At 36.7% G+C, this 14,092-nt stretch overlaps 4 protein-coding genes across 6 annotated transcripts; 2 read left to right on the plus strand and 2 right to left on the minus strand.

Moving 5' to 3' along the window:
• Positions 1-165: 165 nt before the first annotated feature.
• On the minus strand, positions 166-2,410 carry pigx (phosphatidylinositol glycan anchor biosynthesis, class X). 2 transcript variants are annotated; one of them, XM_058637900.1, is made up of 6 exons: positions 2,227-2,410; positions 1,936-2,023; positions 1,721-1,856; positions 1,416-1,629; positions 1,215-1,315; positions 166-1,104 (listed from the first exon to the last, which is right to left on the minus strand). In XM_058637900.1, the coding sequence occupies exons 1-6, from the start codon at positions 2,291-2,293 to the stop codon at positions 967-969; spliced, it is 744 nt and encodes a 247-aa protein (XP_058493883.1). In that variant the 5' UTR covers positions 2,294-2,410; the 3' UTR covers positions 166-966. The 2 variants fall into 2 exon arrangements, with proteins under 2 accessions (XP_058493883.1, XP_058493882.1); XM_058637899.1 differs by having other exon boundaries at positions 166-1,107; positions 2,227-2,398.
• A 183-nt stretch (positions 2,411-2,593) lies between these two features.
• On the plus strand, positions 2,594-4,064 carry cep19 (centrosomal protein 19). Its single transcript, XM_058637905.1, has 2 exons — positions 2,594-2,950; positions 3,497-4,064. Exons 1-2 carry the CDS (start codon positions 2,821-2,823, stop codon positions 3,841-3,843), a joined length of 477 nt encoding a protein of 158 aa, XP_058493888.1. The 5' UTR covers positions 2,594-2,820; the 3' UTR covers positions 3,844-4,064.
• Positions 4,065-4,351: 287 nt separating this feature from the next.
• ing5a (inhibitor of growth family, member 5a) lies at positions 4,352-9,278 on the minus strand. Its single transcript, XM_058637902.1, has 8 exons — positions 8,587-9,278; positions 7,126-7,197; positions 6,620-6,786; positions 6,337-6,448; positions 6,151-6,250; positions 5,800-5,935; positions 5,630-5,691; positions 4,352-5,411 (listed from the first exon to the last, which is right to left on the minus strand). Exons 1-8 carry the CDS (start codon positions 8,621-8,623, stop codon positions 5,372-5,374), a joined length of 726 nt encoding a protein of 241 aa, XP_058493885.1. The 5' UTR covers positions 8,624-9,278; the 3' UTR covers positions 4,352-5,371.
• On the plus strand, positions 8,126-14,072 carry plekhb2 (pleckstrin homology domain containing, family B (evectins) member 2). 2 transcript variants are annotated; one of them, XM_058637904.1, is made up of 8 exons: positions 8,126-8,144; positions 10,505-10,553; positions 10,663-10,815; positions 10,910-11,012; positions 11,189-11,228; positions 11,383-11,469; positions 12,000-12,114; positions 12,457-14,072. In XM_058637904.1, the coding sequence occupies exons 2-8, from the start codon at positions 10,517-10,519 to the stop codon at positions 12,591-12,593; spliced, it is 672 nt and encodes a 223-aa protein (XP_058493887.1). In that variant the 5' UTR covers positions 8,126-8,144; positions 10,505-10,516; the 3' UTR covers positions 12,594-14,072. The 2 variants fall into 2 exon arrangements, with proteins under 2 accessions (XP_058493887.1, XP_058493886.1); XM_058637903.1 differs by lacking the exon at positions 8,126-8,144 and adding an exon at positions 9,395-9,680.
• Positions 14,073-14,092: the final 20 nt, after the last annotated feature.

Consider the following 14,092-nt stretch of genomic DNA (forward strand, 5'->3'; position numbering starts at 1 on the left):
TCAGTTCAACATGTAATTTGCCTTGTTCATCTTTGGGTATTTACTTTGGGGTATAAGTATAAAGGGTATAAAGCTATATGTTTAATAGTGTAATTCTAAAAAGAAATTATTTTTCTTTTTTGTTGTCTTGTGTGATTGTGACATCAAACCCAGATTAAACCAAAGTTTTAAAAAAAAAGGAGAGAAATGGCACATTTTATTTATGTACAGTCAACTCTTTTACACAAAATGTATTTATGTACAGTCAACTCTTTTACTCAAAATAAATGACTATAAAAGGTTGCATGTATGCAAGACTTTGAATCTAACATCAATATTTAACATGATTTTATAACCTGCACGTTTACAATCTGACATTTCTAAGCACAGCAGAGGTAGAGCAGGATAAAAATTAACTTTACAGTCAACATATAACCAGGTATATGTCTTCACCGAGATACAAATCACTTGAGCACTGATTTTTTTTTCTAGTCATAATAAAAAGTTCTATTAAACATGATTTGTTGCCACACAACATTTACCCTTGAAGAGTTTTAAATGGAGTAAAAAACGAAAACAAATCAACTTCCAATATGTCCCAGGTTATGGCCCTCTTCCTGAGCCAAGATTATGTTAAAGGGGACATATAATACCTTATTTCCCCCATTAAAATAGTTCCCTGGTGTCCTAATGAACATGTCAGTGACATGCCTTGGTCTAAATACCATAAGGATGAAGCATCATAGCAGTTCAATAACCCTGCTAAACCCGCCCCTTTCAGAACAACAGAATTGAGGCCTTCATTAAACATGCTAATGAGGGTTATCTTTATTACTTTGCAGATTAAAATCTAGAACTTTCACAATTATGAAGCTTGTTCTCTCTTGGAGTCACACTTTCATCATAATGGAATTGGAATGAACCTGCTAGCTGACAAAACATGACAATAATTAAATCATTAGTTGTTCAGCAAAGGGTATGCCACCATCAATACATAGTTTGATGAGTGCAAATGTATTTGGTCAGCACCACACAACAGATCATTGTGACCAGAAGAGTTCCTCCACATACCGGTATCACCATAGACCCATCACCGACTGGGAACTGTAATTTCTTGGGGCCATGCTTCTACAAGAAACAAGATATTTTTTAATAAATCAAAGGGAAAAGGAACGACAAATATTTGATACAATAAAATTATTTTTTTTTTTATTCAAGACTTTGAGAAAATTCACCTGATAATACTGGATTTTAAACCAAGAACATGTGCTTGAATTGTCAACAGTGCAGGGCGCATCCACAACAGTGTTAGGCTCTAAGCTATTGAGATGCAAACCTTGAGGAAAGAAAGACTTTAAATTAAAGTATATTTATAAATACAAATACTGAAGAACACACTCATATAAATGACCACAGAATAAATATGACTCACTTACATTTGTCATTCTGCAGCAGCAGTTCTGGCGCATGTATGTCAACAGATGTAAAAGTTTTTCCAACAGCAGAGGGCTCATGGTAGCGGCCATGTATTGGGATTGTGAATTTTACCCGTCTGGGTGTTGAATCAGCAGGAGTGGGATACACGTAGGAGACAAATCCTGATGTCTTGTGAGCAGGTACCTCAAGGTCAATGGCTGAATCTAGTAATATCTTACAAAAAGTAAAAACATGTATAGTTTATCTGAACAAATTGCTGGGGTATTAGTCAAATGTAACAGGAATTTGTGCATATGTGTGTCACCTGCCAACCCCCTTGATGTTTCAGGGATGCAAGTTGATATGGATCAATAAAGACCCCTCTTGGCCATTGATACACCAGCAAGACTCTCACTCCACTGGGCACAGCAGGACTGAGCTCAACTGTGGTCGTCACCTCCCTAAACACGACAAAAACACTTAATCATTTAATTCACAATAAACCTCAAACATTGTTCAGTAAGTCTACTCAGCCAGTACCTGTGGAAACCCTGTTTGGAAATCTCCACTGACAATGATGTAGATTCAAGCCACAGTTTAAGATCACAATAGTCCACTTCTTTCTCATCTGTAAAAATGTGCAGGTTACATTAAATACCACAAACTATAGAATGCACTTTTTTATTTAACATACGTAGGCATTTATGACTGATTGTACTAGTTTAACTTAATACATGGTAATTATAAGCAACAGTTTAGCCAGCCCTGTCAGAAACTGAATTCTCAATTTTGGTAAGAAAGTTAGTTAGAAAGTGTGGCATTATACCTTACCCTTTTCGATTAAACAATGACATGTTGCTAAACAAGTCAAAACAAAGGTCAATCTAACCCAATACATCAAAAAGTGAATTGCTATCAATTGATTTAAGTCCAGTTTATAGTGTTTATCTCTTTACGACTAGATTACTGCCGGGCTGAGTCCTATATCCGGAAATAATGTACTTCCGGGCTTCTCGCAGTACAAGGAAGGACCGTTTTGTGGTTCCAGGGTATCTACCACAAGTGCCTGATTAGAAATAGAAAAAACAAAACATTAAACGATCCAAAGCAACACATATAAAATGTCATACGTATACAGTTGTAAGTAAAGAAAAAATATCGATTGCAAGCAAAATAGTTCTTTAAAAAAATATTTTGTGTAAATATATTCAGGCTTTGATATAAACCAAAGTAGTAGCTCCCCGTTTAGAAACAACATGCAACGGTAATCTCTGAAGCCACTAATGTTTGTATCACTTTAGATGTATTGCTTAAAAGATAACGTAAGTTAGCAATTGTTATGGCTAAACTACTATAGTCGTTTGCCGTTGGACACCAAGCGAAGAGCAGTTTACATTTAGTTTGCCTGGAAATTATAAAGAGAGGATGCGTTTCAAGGCAAAGCGTTGTGGAGTGCTGTTCTCTCCTCCTTCCATTGTTTTAATTTATCAACACACGGAAACCAAGAAAGTACGAAAGAGAATAATACCTGTGCGAAATTTCTCAAAGTACTCAGGTAAGGCAATATTATCATTATTATGCAACCTAAAGTCACTAATAAACTCATACGGCAACATGAGTCTGAGATATCAGCATGAAATTGTAATAATTCGTCCAATGTACATTTATTGTTTACTAGACATAGAGGACAAATGTGTAAACAAATCCCCAAACTGGAGCGCTTAGGCTATTCACTGTGTTAATTTGATTTACTGCAGTTTAGTGTGAATATTCTCTTCCTGTCCAGTTAGTTGCATAGTCATATTGTGACAATGCAATATCTTTTTTTTTTTTTTTAATCAAGGGGCAATTTGTTGTACGGTCAACACACATTTTTCCCCTTATCTGAAAAATGTTACAACTTATAAGTATACCAAAATGTATTACCTTCAATGAACATACATTGAAGACTAAGTCTGACTCTCCAACCTACACTTTGTGTTTGCACAACAGTGCTTACAATCTGCAAAGTGAACTGTGTAATGACCTCTCAATTCAATCAATCCCCATAACTTTTTTCCTCCAGTTTGAATCCTTGTTTCCTTCTCGCCTTTATTTCCAGACTACAGCATGGCAGCTGAAAGACTAAAGAACCATCCTCGGCACAGGGACTACCTGGAGAGTGTGTCTCAGAGCCAGCTGGAGAAGCTTCATATCATCCTGCGAGATCACATGCAGGGCTTCAGCCTGGAGCATAGCCTCGCCTCATTCCACTTGGACCCCGATGAAGACCTAAACAAACTGGATGATGAAGAGCTGACTCGCAAGAAAGGCCAGATGGATGAACTCTTTGAAAAGAACCGCAAGCACAAAGATGATCCTGGATTTGTTTATGACATAGAAGTGAACTTCACCAAGCCCGTTATAGAAAAGTGCAGCTGGGATGAGGAGTCGGATGATGAATTTTAGGGTTGTCAGATGGAAAGAAATAAGTCTTTATTATATAAAAACTAAATGTGATATTGGTCTTGAAAGAGCACTGAAAGAAAAGTGTAATGTGTTACTGTTTTTCAGTGCCACAGATAAAATATATCTTGATTGTTCACAAGAGTTAAGTCTGTTTTCATTATGAATTTTTTTTTCTGTGTACACATAGTGTTTACAGTAATACATTCATATTCAGATTTATACCCAATGTGTGGTCATCTTAATTTCATCTTTTGTTTATATGCCTTTTCTAGTAACTGCCACTAGTAGACACTGTGGCAAGAGGGAGTGGTATAAAAAGAGAGAGCTGCTGTTGGTTCAGACCTCACAGAAGATTATGTGTAAATCCCAGAGTGTCACACATACACTTAGGTTCTTGTAATGAACTGTGCCATGGATGACAAGATGGTACAAAGCAGTGTTTGTGAGTGACATTTTAAACACATTTTGTGATACATTTCAAAATGGAAAGAAAGAAAAAAAGCATGAATAATAGCGAATATTTATTTGGTATAAAATACTGAGTTTTTTTTTTTTTTTATAAAATACAAAGACTTTGGCTCTTATTTGTGGCTTACACCTACATGAAGGGTATTCACAGTTGAATATGAAAGACGCTAAAATATTTTTAAATAAAATTTGCCTGTTCTCTCCATTAAGTAATTCAACAAATATATCTTTGGGAGAAAAAAATGCTTCCACAAAATATTCATATAAAATAAAATATATTTATATATGTCTATATTTCCATTTGTTTGAAGGGATGTACTATGGCTAAGTTTAGATAGGAAACCGAGCCTGCACTATCAAACCTCTTTCAGGGAAAATTTCATTTAAAGTGCTCCAATACCTCATTAAGTGACACTGACTGACTGATCATTAGTACCACAATACATTCAAAGATGTCCCAGGGTTTTTTGTTTTTTTAAAAAAATTAGATTGCTTTGCTCATTTGGTTTAACTTACATTAATTGCAGTGGTGATGTGTTCACTAAGGAGGTAGATCTGAAATTCTGACACATAATTCTTTTTACCTCCCATTATTTGGGTGGTTTGGGTTAAAATGGTTTTCTCAGCAGGCTGTTAATTTATTTAAAATAGTTCTTTATAAAAAAAATGACATTTCAAGTATACTAAAGCCACAATCCAGGATTTTTGAGTATGTTAGTAGAGTATAGATGTTTAGTATAGAATAAGACCGATTGGCAATCATACTAGACCGACCAATTAATCCAGAGAACACAAATAATATATGCTGTAGGTGAATAAATTATTTGAAATCTAATGGAATTGAGTCATGATCCAATCCAGTAGATAATATTGGATAATGTTACAAGAGGTGAAGCTATACTCCAAATCCGGATTAGGCTTTTGAAAAAATAAAAACAAAAGTATGACTCACCATTTCTATGGAGAGTAATAGAAAAACGAAATATACATATATTGTATATATTACACTATTAAACTACAAAAGATATGAACATTAACATTTTCTGAAAATAGGGAAAGCTTATTTTTTCTTCCTGTCTTGGGTACATCTTGGACAAAACCTGAAAGATATGAGAGGAGGGAAAACAATGTTATGACACAGGACAAAAAGTGTTTTATCTATGTTAAAATGTCCAGTGAGTATAATCATTTTCTTTTGGCACAAACAGAAAAAAAACATTATTTTTCACTCACTGTACCTAAATGACAAGCAATTCAATTCAATAGCTCTACAAACAAATCCAGGTTAACCAGCTGTGAACTTAAAAAGAGGTCTTACCATTTTCCTTTAGGTTTTGTGGTGAGATCAACACAAGCAAAGTGAAACCACTCAATTGGACACTGTAAAAAAAAACACAATAAAAAAACAAAACTGTAATTATTTTTGAATCAAACACAAATGGACAAGTTTTTGTACAACGGAGATGTGGAAAAAACATAAAAACCTACATCTGGGTTATCACATCCAATCATCTCCCCATATGAAACCTGGTGGCAGAGGCAGTACGTCGGCTCATTGGGATCGACAGGCATGTCCAAAACATCCGACGGCTGCATCGGCAGGAGAGCGTCATTCAATTCTGGGCTAAAAGTTCAACATAATACACAGAGCATGATTAGAGATAACCCAATTCAAATAGGACTGAAGTTAGAGTAACTGGCAACCTGAATATACACATAAACAGTGAGTCTGTGAATAACTGACTGAAACGATAAATTCATCATGTCAATTTGTGCTGAATTCAGAAACTGACATGTAGTAAAGTGCTTGGCACTATTCAGCTAACAGCACAGTGTTACCTATTCTTAATTTTTTTCTTTTTGGGAGAATCTTCATCAGAAGCTTTCCTTCCTCGTCCTCTGGATGCACGTTTCTCTCTCAGTCCCCGCGACTCATTCTCTATCAAAAAAGATTGACATGTTTCAATGTGATCAGGTTTGCAATGTCTTATGATTAAAGGTTTTTCTTATAGTGGCCCATCTTACTTTTGTGTGCTCTGCCTTCTGTACTTTCATAGCCACTGCCTTCCAATTTCTCCTTTAGCTCGTTCTCAAACCGTGCCAGATCTGCATCCAGTCTGCGGATATGTTTATCCACCTATGGTGAAAAAGAATTCATGTAGTGAAGAACCTTACTTTGCTTTTTGGCTTCATTTGCAGACTGGAAGAATATTTTACAAAAGGAAAAAATGCATTGTAAGTGACTTAAAATACAGACTATATACAGTCTTCAGAAAATCAAACATCAGTATGTCTGCTTTGGACTGACCATTTCATATGTCTGCATTGCGAGCTGGACTTTGTCATCGCTGAACTCTTTGCACTTGCTGTAGGCATTCTGGATCTTCTTCAGATGTTCCATTCTTTGTTCTGAGGCCAAGTTCTTCACATTTGCTATGTACTCTTCTGCCAGTTTGTCGATCTCTCCTTTCTTTTCTGCACAACATGAATATTACAACGAATATTACAATTGATGGAAAAATACTTGAAATGTGTTTTAAAATGACAACACAAGAATATGTTAATGAAGGGATCTTTAAAACCACTACCCGGATCTATGTTGTCAGTTACCCTACATATTAGGTACACAAACATTCAAAAACTAATGAAATATAAAGGGGCTTGTTAAGATGACTATGAAGCCCTGCCTTTTGCTCACACTGTCCTCACATGTCAAATCAGGCAAAATAACTGATAACACCTAGGCAGGTTGTCATGTGTAGAAACTTTAAACACATTTGAATAATAACAACTTACTAAAATCTGAATCATTACCTTCAGTCCTATTGTCCAGGTCCCGCATTAAAGTAAAGTTCCTCTGTAGCTCACATGGTAGATTTTCAATACCTGAAGAGATTAACATACAAAAATAAGATCATCATAAACTTGATTTTGTTACACTGAATGTCTTTGTGACCAAAACCAGACAATACTGCTGCATTTTATAAATTGAGTTTGATCTTCTACTGCTCAGAAACAGTCAAACACACTTTGAAAAAAAAAGCATATCTATCTATTAATGCAGTTCAAGAGGGAGAATAGTTAACATTTGAAAAAGATTGACAATTACAGAACAAAACTAGGGCAAGCAGCACTGAACCCAAGGCCCTCAACTCCCATGAAGGTGTGCGTGGCATGATGATTGGCTTTGCAGGTTATCATCGTGGATCAATTGGCTCTAAAAAGAAGTTCAAAAAGAATAAAGACAAGGCAGAAGCCTAATTCGCGCTATTCCTGCAAACATGTTTTGGCCACTACCATGATTGCCAGGAAAGTGGCAAAGTGTAAAAAAAAAAAGAACAGTCAGGACCAAACACCAGTTGGTGTTTGGGCCAAAATAAATGTGGTACAAACAGGAAATATAAAAAATGTATTATAATTCAAAACAGTGTATATTCTATATCACTGACTTATACAACATATATTATATAATATTATTCTGTAGTACAAATATTTTGAATGAGTGAATTTTATTTTAATGTGCACCTCATGTTTATCTTTTTTTCATAAAACATGCATTCTGCCTAACATTTACTGTATAATAAATAAATAAATGCTGGCTGTGAGGGTGCAAAGTAACCCTTAATACTCCGCCACGTAAATACATTGTGTATTATATCGAGGACAAAATAAGTGAGTAGTGTTTGCACAGACTACAGGAATTAAATTATAGTCCTTTTGGTTTGTGCCAGTGTGTGTCACTAACATTACTGTCAGTGACGCACTTCACACCCCGCCCCGGCGCGCAAACGGTTACGGGTAATGGAAACGCGGGTTATCAACAGGTTGAGAATGTACGATGTCTCTTTACCTTCAGCAATTACAAACAATTGTCATAATATAATTTTAGATAATTACACGTTTTATTAAACTACCTAACTAGCGATTAGCTAGCGCTGTACGACAACGCGGGTAAAAACCAAGCTAACAACAAGCGACCCATGTGTCGTTTTAGTTCGGTAATGGTGAAATGTAACCGCCCCTGAGTGAATTACACACTTTAGATAAAGAGTTTGAGAATATTTGTCCCACTGAAAGTTGTATTAGGATGTCAGTCTGGTAGCTAGCAGCTAAAGTCAGTGACCTGACAGCTACATGCTAGCCCTCTGCACCGCTACCTCGCAGTCGTTCACCCAGCAAAAAAAAGTCTCCCACACGGTCAAACTAAACTAACACCAGACACGTGTGACAAGTGGAAAATATTGACATTAAGACATTGTGTCAGCGGATACTTACTGTCAAGATAATGTTCCAAGTATATCGCCGTCGCCATTGCAAGTTGGCTGTTTAGCTTCTGCGTTGCTCTGATTAGCGCTCAAAGTGCTGGCTGATGAGAGTTGGTGAGCTTATTTTGTAATCCAGGATCGCACGTCGGTCAGTGGGCTCGGAGATTCTGACACTCGATTCTGTGTAACAAACGTCCTCAGGCGGCAATAAAGCGATGATTTACTACTGTAAATAGATTCCGTTTCCCTCCAGCTCACATGCACGAACTCAGTACAAGACTGCTCTGCTTTGAGGAGCGTGTGGCTCGCATGCGCGAACAGCAGTCTCCAGCTGTTATGCGAGTTTCATCCCTTAACATTCAAATAAAGTGTGTTGTTTTTCAGATTAGTCAATTTGCCTGAGTAAAAGTTGTATCTCTAAATATGAATTAATATGATTGTGTGTTTAGTCCAGCACCTTAGTCACTTCATCTACGGCCCCACACTGCTCAGAAACACTTCGAAAAACAGATCACCACAACTACAAAGATGGCAGGGGAATTTCAACGTTTGTCTGTACAAACAAAATACCTTATATAAATTAGCACCGATGAGCAGCTTTTTCCATATGGATTATTCCCCACGTAAAGGGGACAACCTGGGGAAAGAAGCTGCAGCGAATGGCTGCGTTTGCGACTAGCACTTTCCATAGCCCGTCTCAGTCAGCTGAGAGTTACGTCAACAAAACAATCGCCCCTCCCTCCCCTGTACGCCGAGAGTGAACACGTCCGAAGATGCTCAGCTGGCAGGACAAACGGAAACCATCGACGTGAAAACAACGACAGATAAACTGCCCGTGTCAAGATTTTTATATTTATCTACGCTGATTCAGACAATGAAGCAGTTGCTGCTTCGGACGTCATATATTTTATTTTGCACCAAAGCAAGCTTTGAAGCAGGGTGTTCCAAGGAATTGTAGTTCAGGTTAGGAGCACGTATCAAAGCTTCATTGTCTGGTTTTTCGCTCCGAGGAGTGCATCATCTGTTGTTGTACATCTCACTTCCGTGTTTGCTGTGTCTTAAAGAAAGCTCTCGCGTTTTGTCTTAAAACCTTCATATAACCACGTAAGTAACCAAAAGTCACACTCATTTACACATTTTAAACAGTATATTTATTATAATACTGTCGGCTTTCTTTAAACCGAACTAGTGAACGTGGTTATTTAAACTGCGCTAGCGTTTAATGCTATGTATGCTATCAAACAAGATACACAAGCTACGGCTTCCAGTTAAAAAATACTGGGTCAATATGTCGATACAACCTGTTATTCAACACGTTCGCACCATTATAAATTGTATTTACAAGAAGTAAGGTAACCATTTTCACCCTGGCTAACAATTACTTGAAGTTTACACCAGTTAGCCGCTAGGCTAACCAACCAAAATAACTTTCAAAAGGAAAGTCATCCCGTGTCAGTCATGTATTTTATATTAGCTTCTGCTAATGCTGTAATGCAGGGCTGCGAACATACATCGATTTAATCAAAGTCATGCAAATATAGTTTTTGTTCTGGGGAAATATAAATTAAAAGACATTAAAATGATGTCCGAAGAAATAAGGTGTCTCGTTCTGTTTTTGTCATTTGAATCGTATATGCGCTTATTTCGCTTTCTAAATAATGGCCTAAATGGTAACCACAATTGTTATGTCATATGTTATTGAGCTCAACATGGTTGTTAATAGTGATCTCTCGTTGGCAATGGGGACAATATATATTTAAACCAGTGTTATTTGTTAACTGTAGAGTAAAATTATATATTTGTCAACATATGCCAATAACAATGACAGTCTCAATGTTTATGTGGCCACACCCTGGACACCAGACCTTTAGTTTGCACATATAAGGCAACAGAGGATCTCATATACAGCATATATCCTATTTTTATAGGTTGTTTCCAAGATGGCTATTGTGAAGAGTGGCTGGCTCCATCGACAAAGTGAGTGATAATGTAATCCATGTGGTAAAGATGGTGTGACATTTGGTGTACAATCCAGTGAAAGAGAATCATGTTTGCACTAAACTTAACTACATCAATAATATTAAAGGTACCATACTGCGTCGATGGAAAAGAAACTGGTTTGACTTGTGGGCCGATGGACGACTTGTTTTCTATAACGATCAACAACGCCGTGACATGGAGGACGACATTCACATGAGGGTCGACTGCATTAACATCCGCAACTCGGCTGCATGTCGAGGTGCTCGTCAGTTGCATGGTGATATTATTGGCTGATTATCTACACTATTGACTAACCACTGCTAATCCTTCTCTCTGTTTGTGTTGTTTTTCAGAACTGAACCCACCGGACGGGAAGATGCGTGATGCCCTGCTTCAGATAGTGTGCAGAGACGGACGAGTCATCAGTCTGTGTGCAGACAGTGCAGATGATGCTCTGTAAGTCCCTGGTTATTTGCTGAGTCAGCATATCTTATTGATGAATTATTTTGGGCTCTCCCTGTTTCCATGTTGGTAATGTTGAGTGTTTTAGTTTTAGGTATTCTGTATTGTTATTTTTAGCACAGGTATGAATTAATTTAGAAGATGCTAATGGTTTCCACTTTTTGTTGCAGGGCCTGGACTATGGCGCTTCAAGATGCCAGAATTAATGCTGTGAGTCTTTGACACATTTTAAATCACACATTTATAAAAACCAAAATTAGAATATGAAGTTTGATTATTTTCTTATTAATATTAATATTTCTTATTAATTAGCTATTTTCAGCTCTCAGGTGATGTGACCACATTTGTGTTCTTATGTTTTAAGGTGGTTGCTACTCCTCAGATCAGCTTTGCACAGGATGTAATGGCATCTGCTCCACCCCCTTACTCGGAATATGCACCCCCACCACAGGTAAAAGACACAGACATTGTACCTAAACATTACACGTATAAACTATTTAAATTATTATAATTTTTTTATATATACAACTCCTAAACAGTATACAGGTTTGTTTTAAATGCATTTTTAATTTAAATATTCAATTAGCTATGCAAGTTTGGGAAAATTACCCTTTTAAAGGAGTTGTAACTGAAAAAAAATGCCTCTCAGTGTAAAACAAATAACGATTGACCTGTAAGGATGCTGTTTTAGTAGATGCCACAATTAATTACTGTATATACTTGGATATGCTACCATTATACACAGTCCTTCATAGGAAAACAAGGATAGAGTAAGTTTCATTTATAGATTTTAAAAATGCAACAACATACAATGCCGTGTGATCTACTGCCATCTACTGTTCTAGTAAGGGAATTGTTTACAAGTGCTGTTGAGCATTGATGAATAAAAACTATTTTGGAGTATTTTGTTAATACTGACATCCTACAAAGGATCACCAGTGCCTTTTAATAATAGATTGCATTTCCTTTATTTTCCACCAGTCTTATGTCCCAGATCCATATGGAGACTACGCTGCCCCACCACCACATGCCACCCAGATCGTATACTCTGCTGATGGGCAGCCCTACGCTGTTGCTTATCCTTATCAGTACCATGGTAAATATTCATCAGTATATATGTAGAAGAAATAAAACACATTGAATATAATGTGATGTGTGCAAAATGAATCACCACTCCAAATATTTTGTCACTTTGGTCTTCAGACTTTAAAATTCACTCTAGATGAAACATTTTGTATTTATATAATTTTTTGTATTGTCTTTCGTACATTGTTGTTTTGCCTTTTTTGTTATCAGCTACTCGCACTTTACTTGGCTACATTATATTCTTAGCTTATTGCACCTTGTGGGACCAAAAGTTTGAAGTGAACTGCAATTGGATGGAATATAAGATGTTATCCAGGGACAAAACTCATAATATTGCTGGTTTTCTTTCTAGGTGGGTACCCTGCTCCAGGAGTGAACCATGTTATTATTCAAGAGCGCCAGCGTGACGATGGAGGAGATGTAGCTCTGGGGATGCTTGCTGGAGCAGCAACCGGTTTGGCTATTGGCTCTCTCTTCTCTGTCTTTTAATGTCTTGATCAATGTAACATGTAGAAGCACACCATCCCTCTGTCTGCACTGCTTTTGGCTTCTTCTTTGTGCCCTCACTTGAGGTGGAGTGAAATGTGTCTTTTGGGCAACTTCTGTCGAAGCATGAATGTGATGGGCAGCCAAGCTATGCCCTAAATATTCTATACATGAAGTAAATTTACTGTCAGCACTTTCTCACAAACCTTATGTGGCAGTTTCCCACAGTGTTGTTGCTCATTATGTTTGTATTTAACCATAAACATTTATTTGAGTGTCAGGAAAACGGTTACTCCTTTTATCTATACATCAGGTCCTCTCAGCTAACATCTCAGTCAGGTGAGCACATTTGTCCTTTACATTTTCAAAGTTATTACACTTTTATATTTATATAATTGTTGTTTTACATACCAATTGTTTACCTTGTTTACTTTTGTTTTTAATAGTATGTAAATTCATAATGCTGTAGTTATGATCACACTAAGAAGACAAAGACCTGAGTTTACCCAAGGACTTAAGAGTGTTGGGGACTGAGGCCAAGTCAAGACCTAGACCTTGATAGAGCTGGGCAGTATGGTCAAAGACTTTATCTCGATTAATTTATATCGATAATTATCACGATTAAAATGTCAGATAATTAAATATTGTGTTGTGTTCCTGACTGAATATTGAGAAAAACTTTGTTTTTTAAAGTCTTAATAGACAGAAAACAACGAACACTTATAAACACAAAAGCAATTTTGTGTTTCAAACTGTGTTGCACAGTGACTTGACCTGTATGAATGTTATATCATGTGTATAGTACTGTGCAATAGTCTTTGACTCAGCCCCGTAACATGGAAGAAAATTGGTCTTGAGTTTGTCTCACTTTACCTTGGTTTTGGTCTCAGTATTAGGCGAGTCTTGGTGTTGTTAGCGTGGTCTTCACTACAACACTCCTGCCTCGTGTTTCCTCAGAACATCAGGTTACTTGTGGTGGTGGCTGTGGGCTGAGATGAGAGTTGTATTAAGAGCAATAATTATGTTAACTGTAGTATGTTAAGGTACCCATGTGACATGGATGTCCAATGTCATCACCACAGTTAAATGTGTACGAGTTAACACTGGCATTTACATGAAGTGCTTTGAATTGAAAAGGGACGTCTCTCCTCGTGTTTCTTTGCATGCATTATTTTTCCATTGAATTGTACTTTGTTTTGTTATTTGTGTATGTGACTGTTTTCATTTCAATATGCACAAAATTGTCAGTCAGGTGAATCCGTCCGTTGGGAATGTTTTGGTTTTGTATTTCAAAAATGATACTGCTTGTCTCTATTAATGACACTAATTGAAGACATTTCTAAGAAATAATTTCAGTTTTTCAAGTATTAGCTTCAGCAAACAGCGTGACACTGATGTCATTTTCTATATGTCTTAAATTGATGTGAAATAAATTATATTTCTCTTAACATGTGTACTAATTAAATTCTGATGTACCCCACATTTAAACTATAATGACTCTT

This window comes from Solea solea, chromosome 9, assembly GCF_958295425.1.
Source record: "Solea solea chromosome 9, fSolSol10.1, whole genome shotgun sequence".
Lineage (NCBI taxonomy): Eukaryota > Metazoa > Chordata > Actinopteri > Pleuronectiformes > Soleidae > Solea > Solea solea.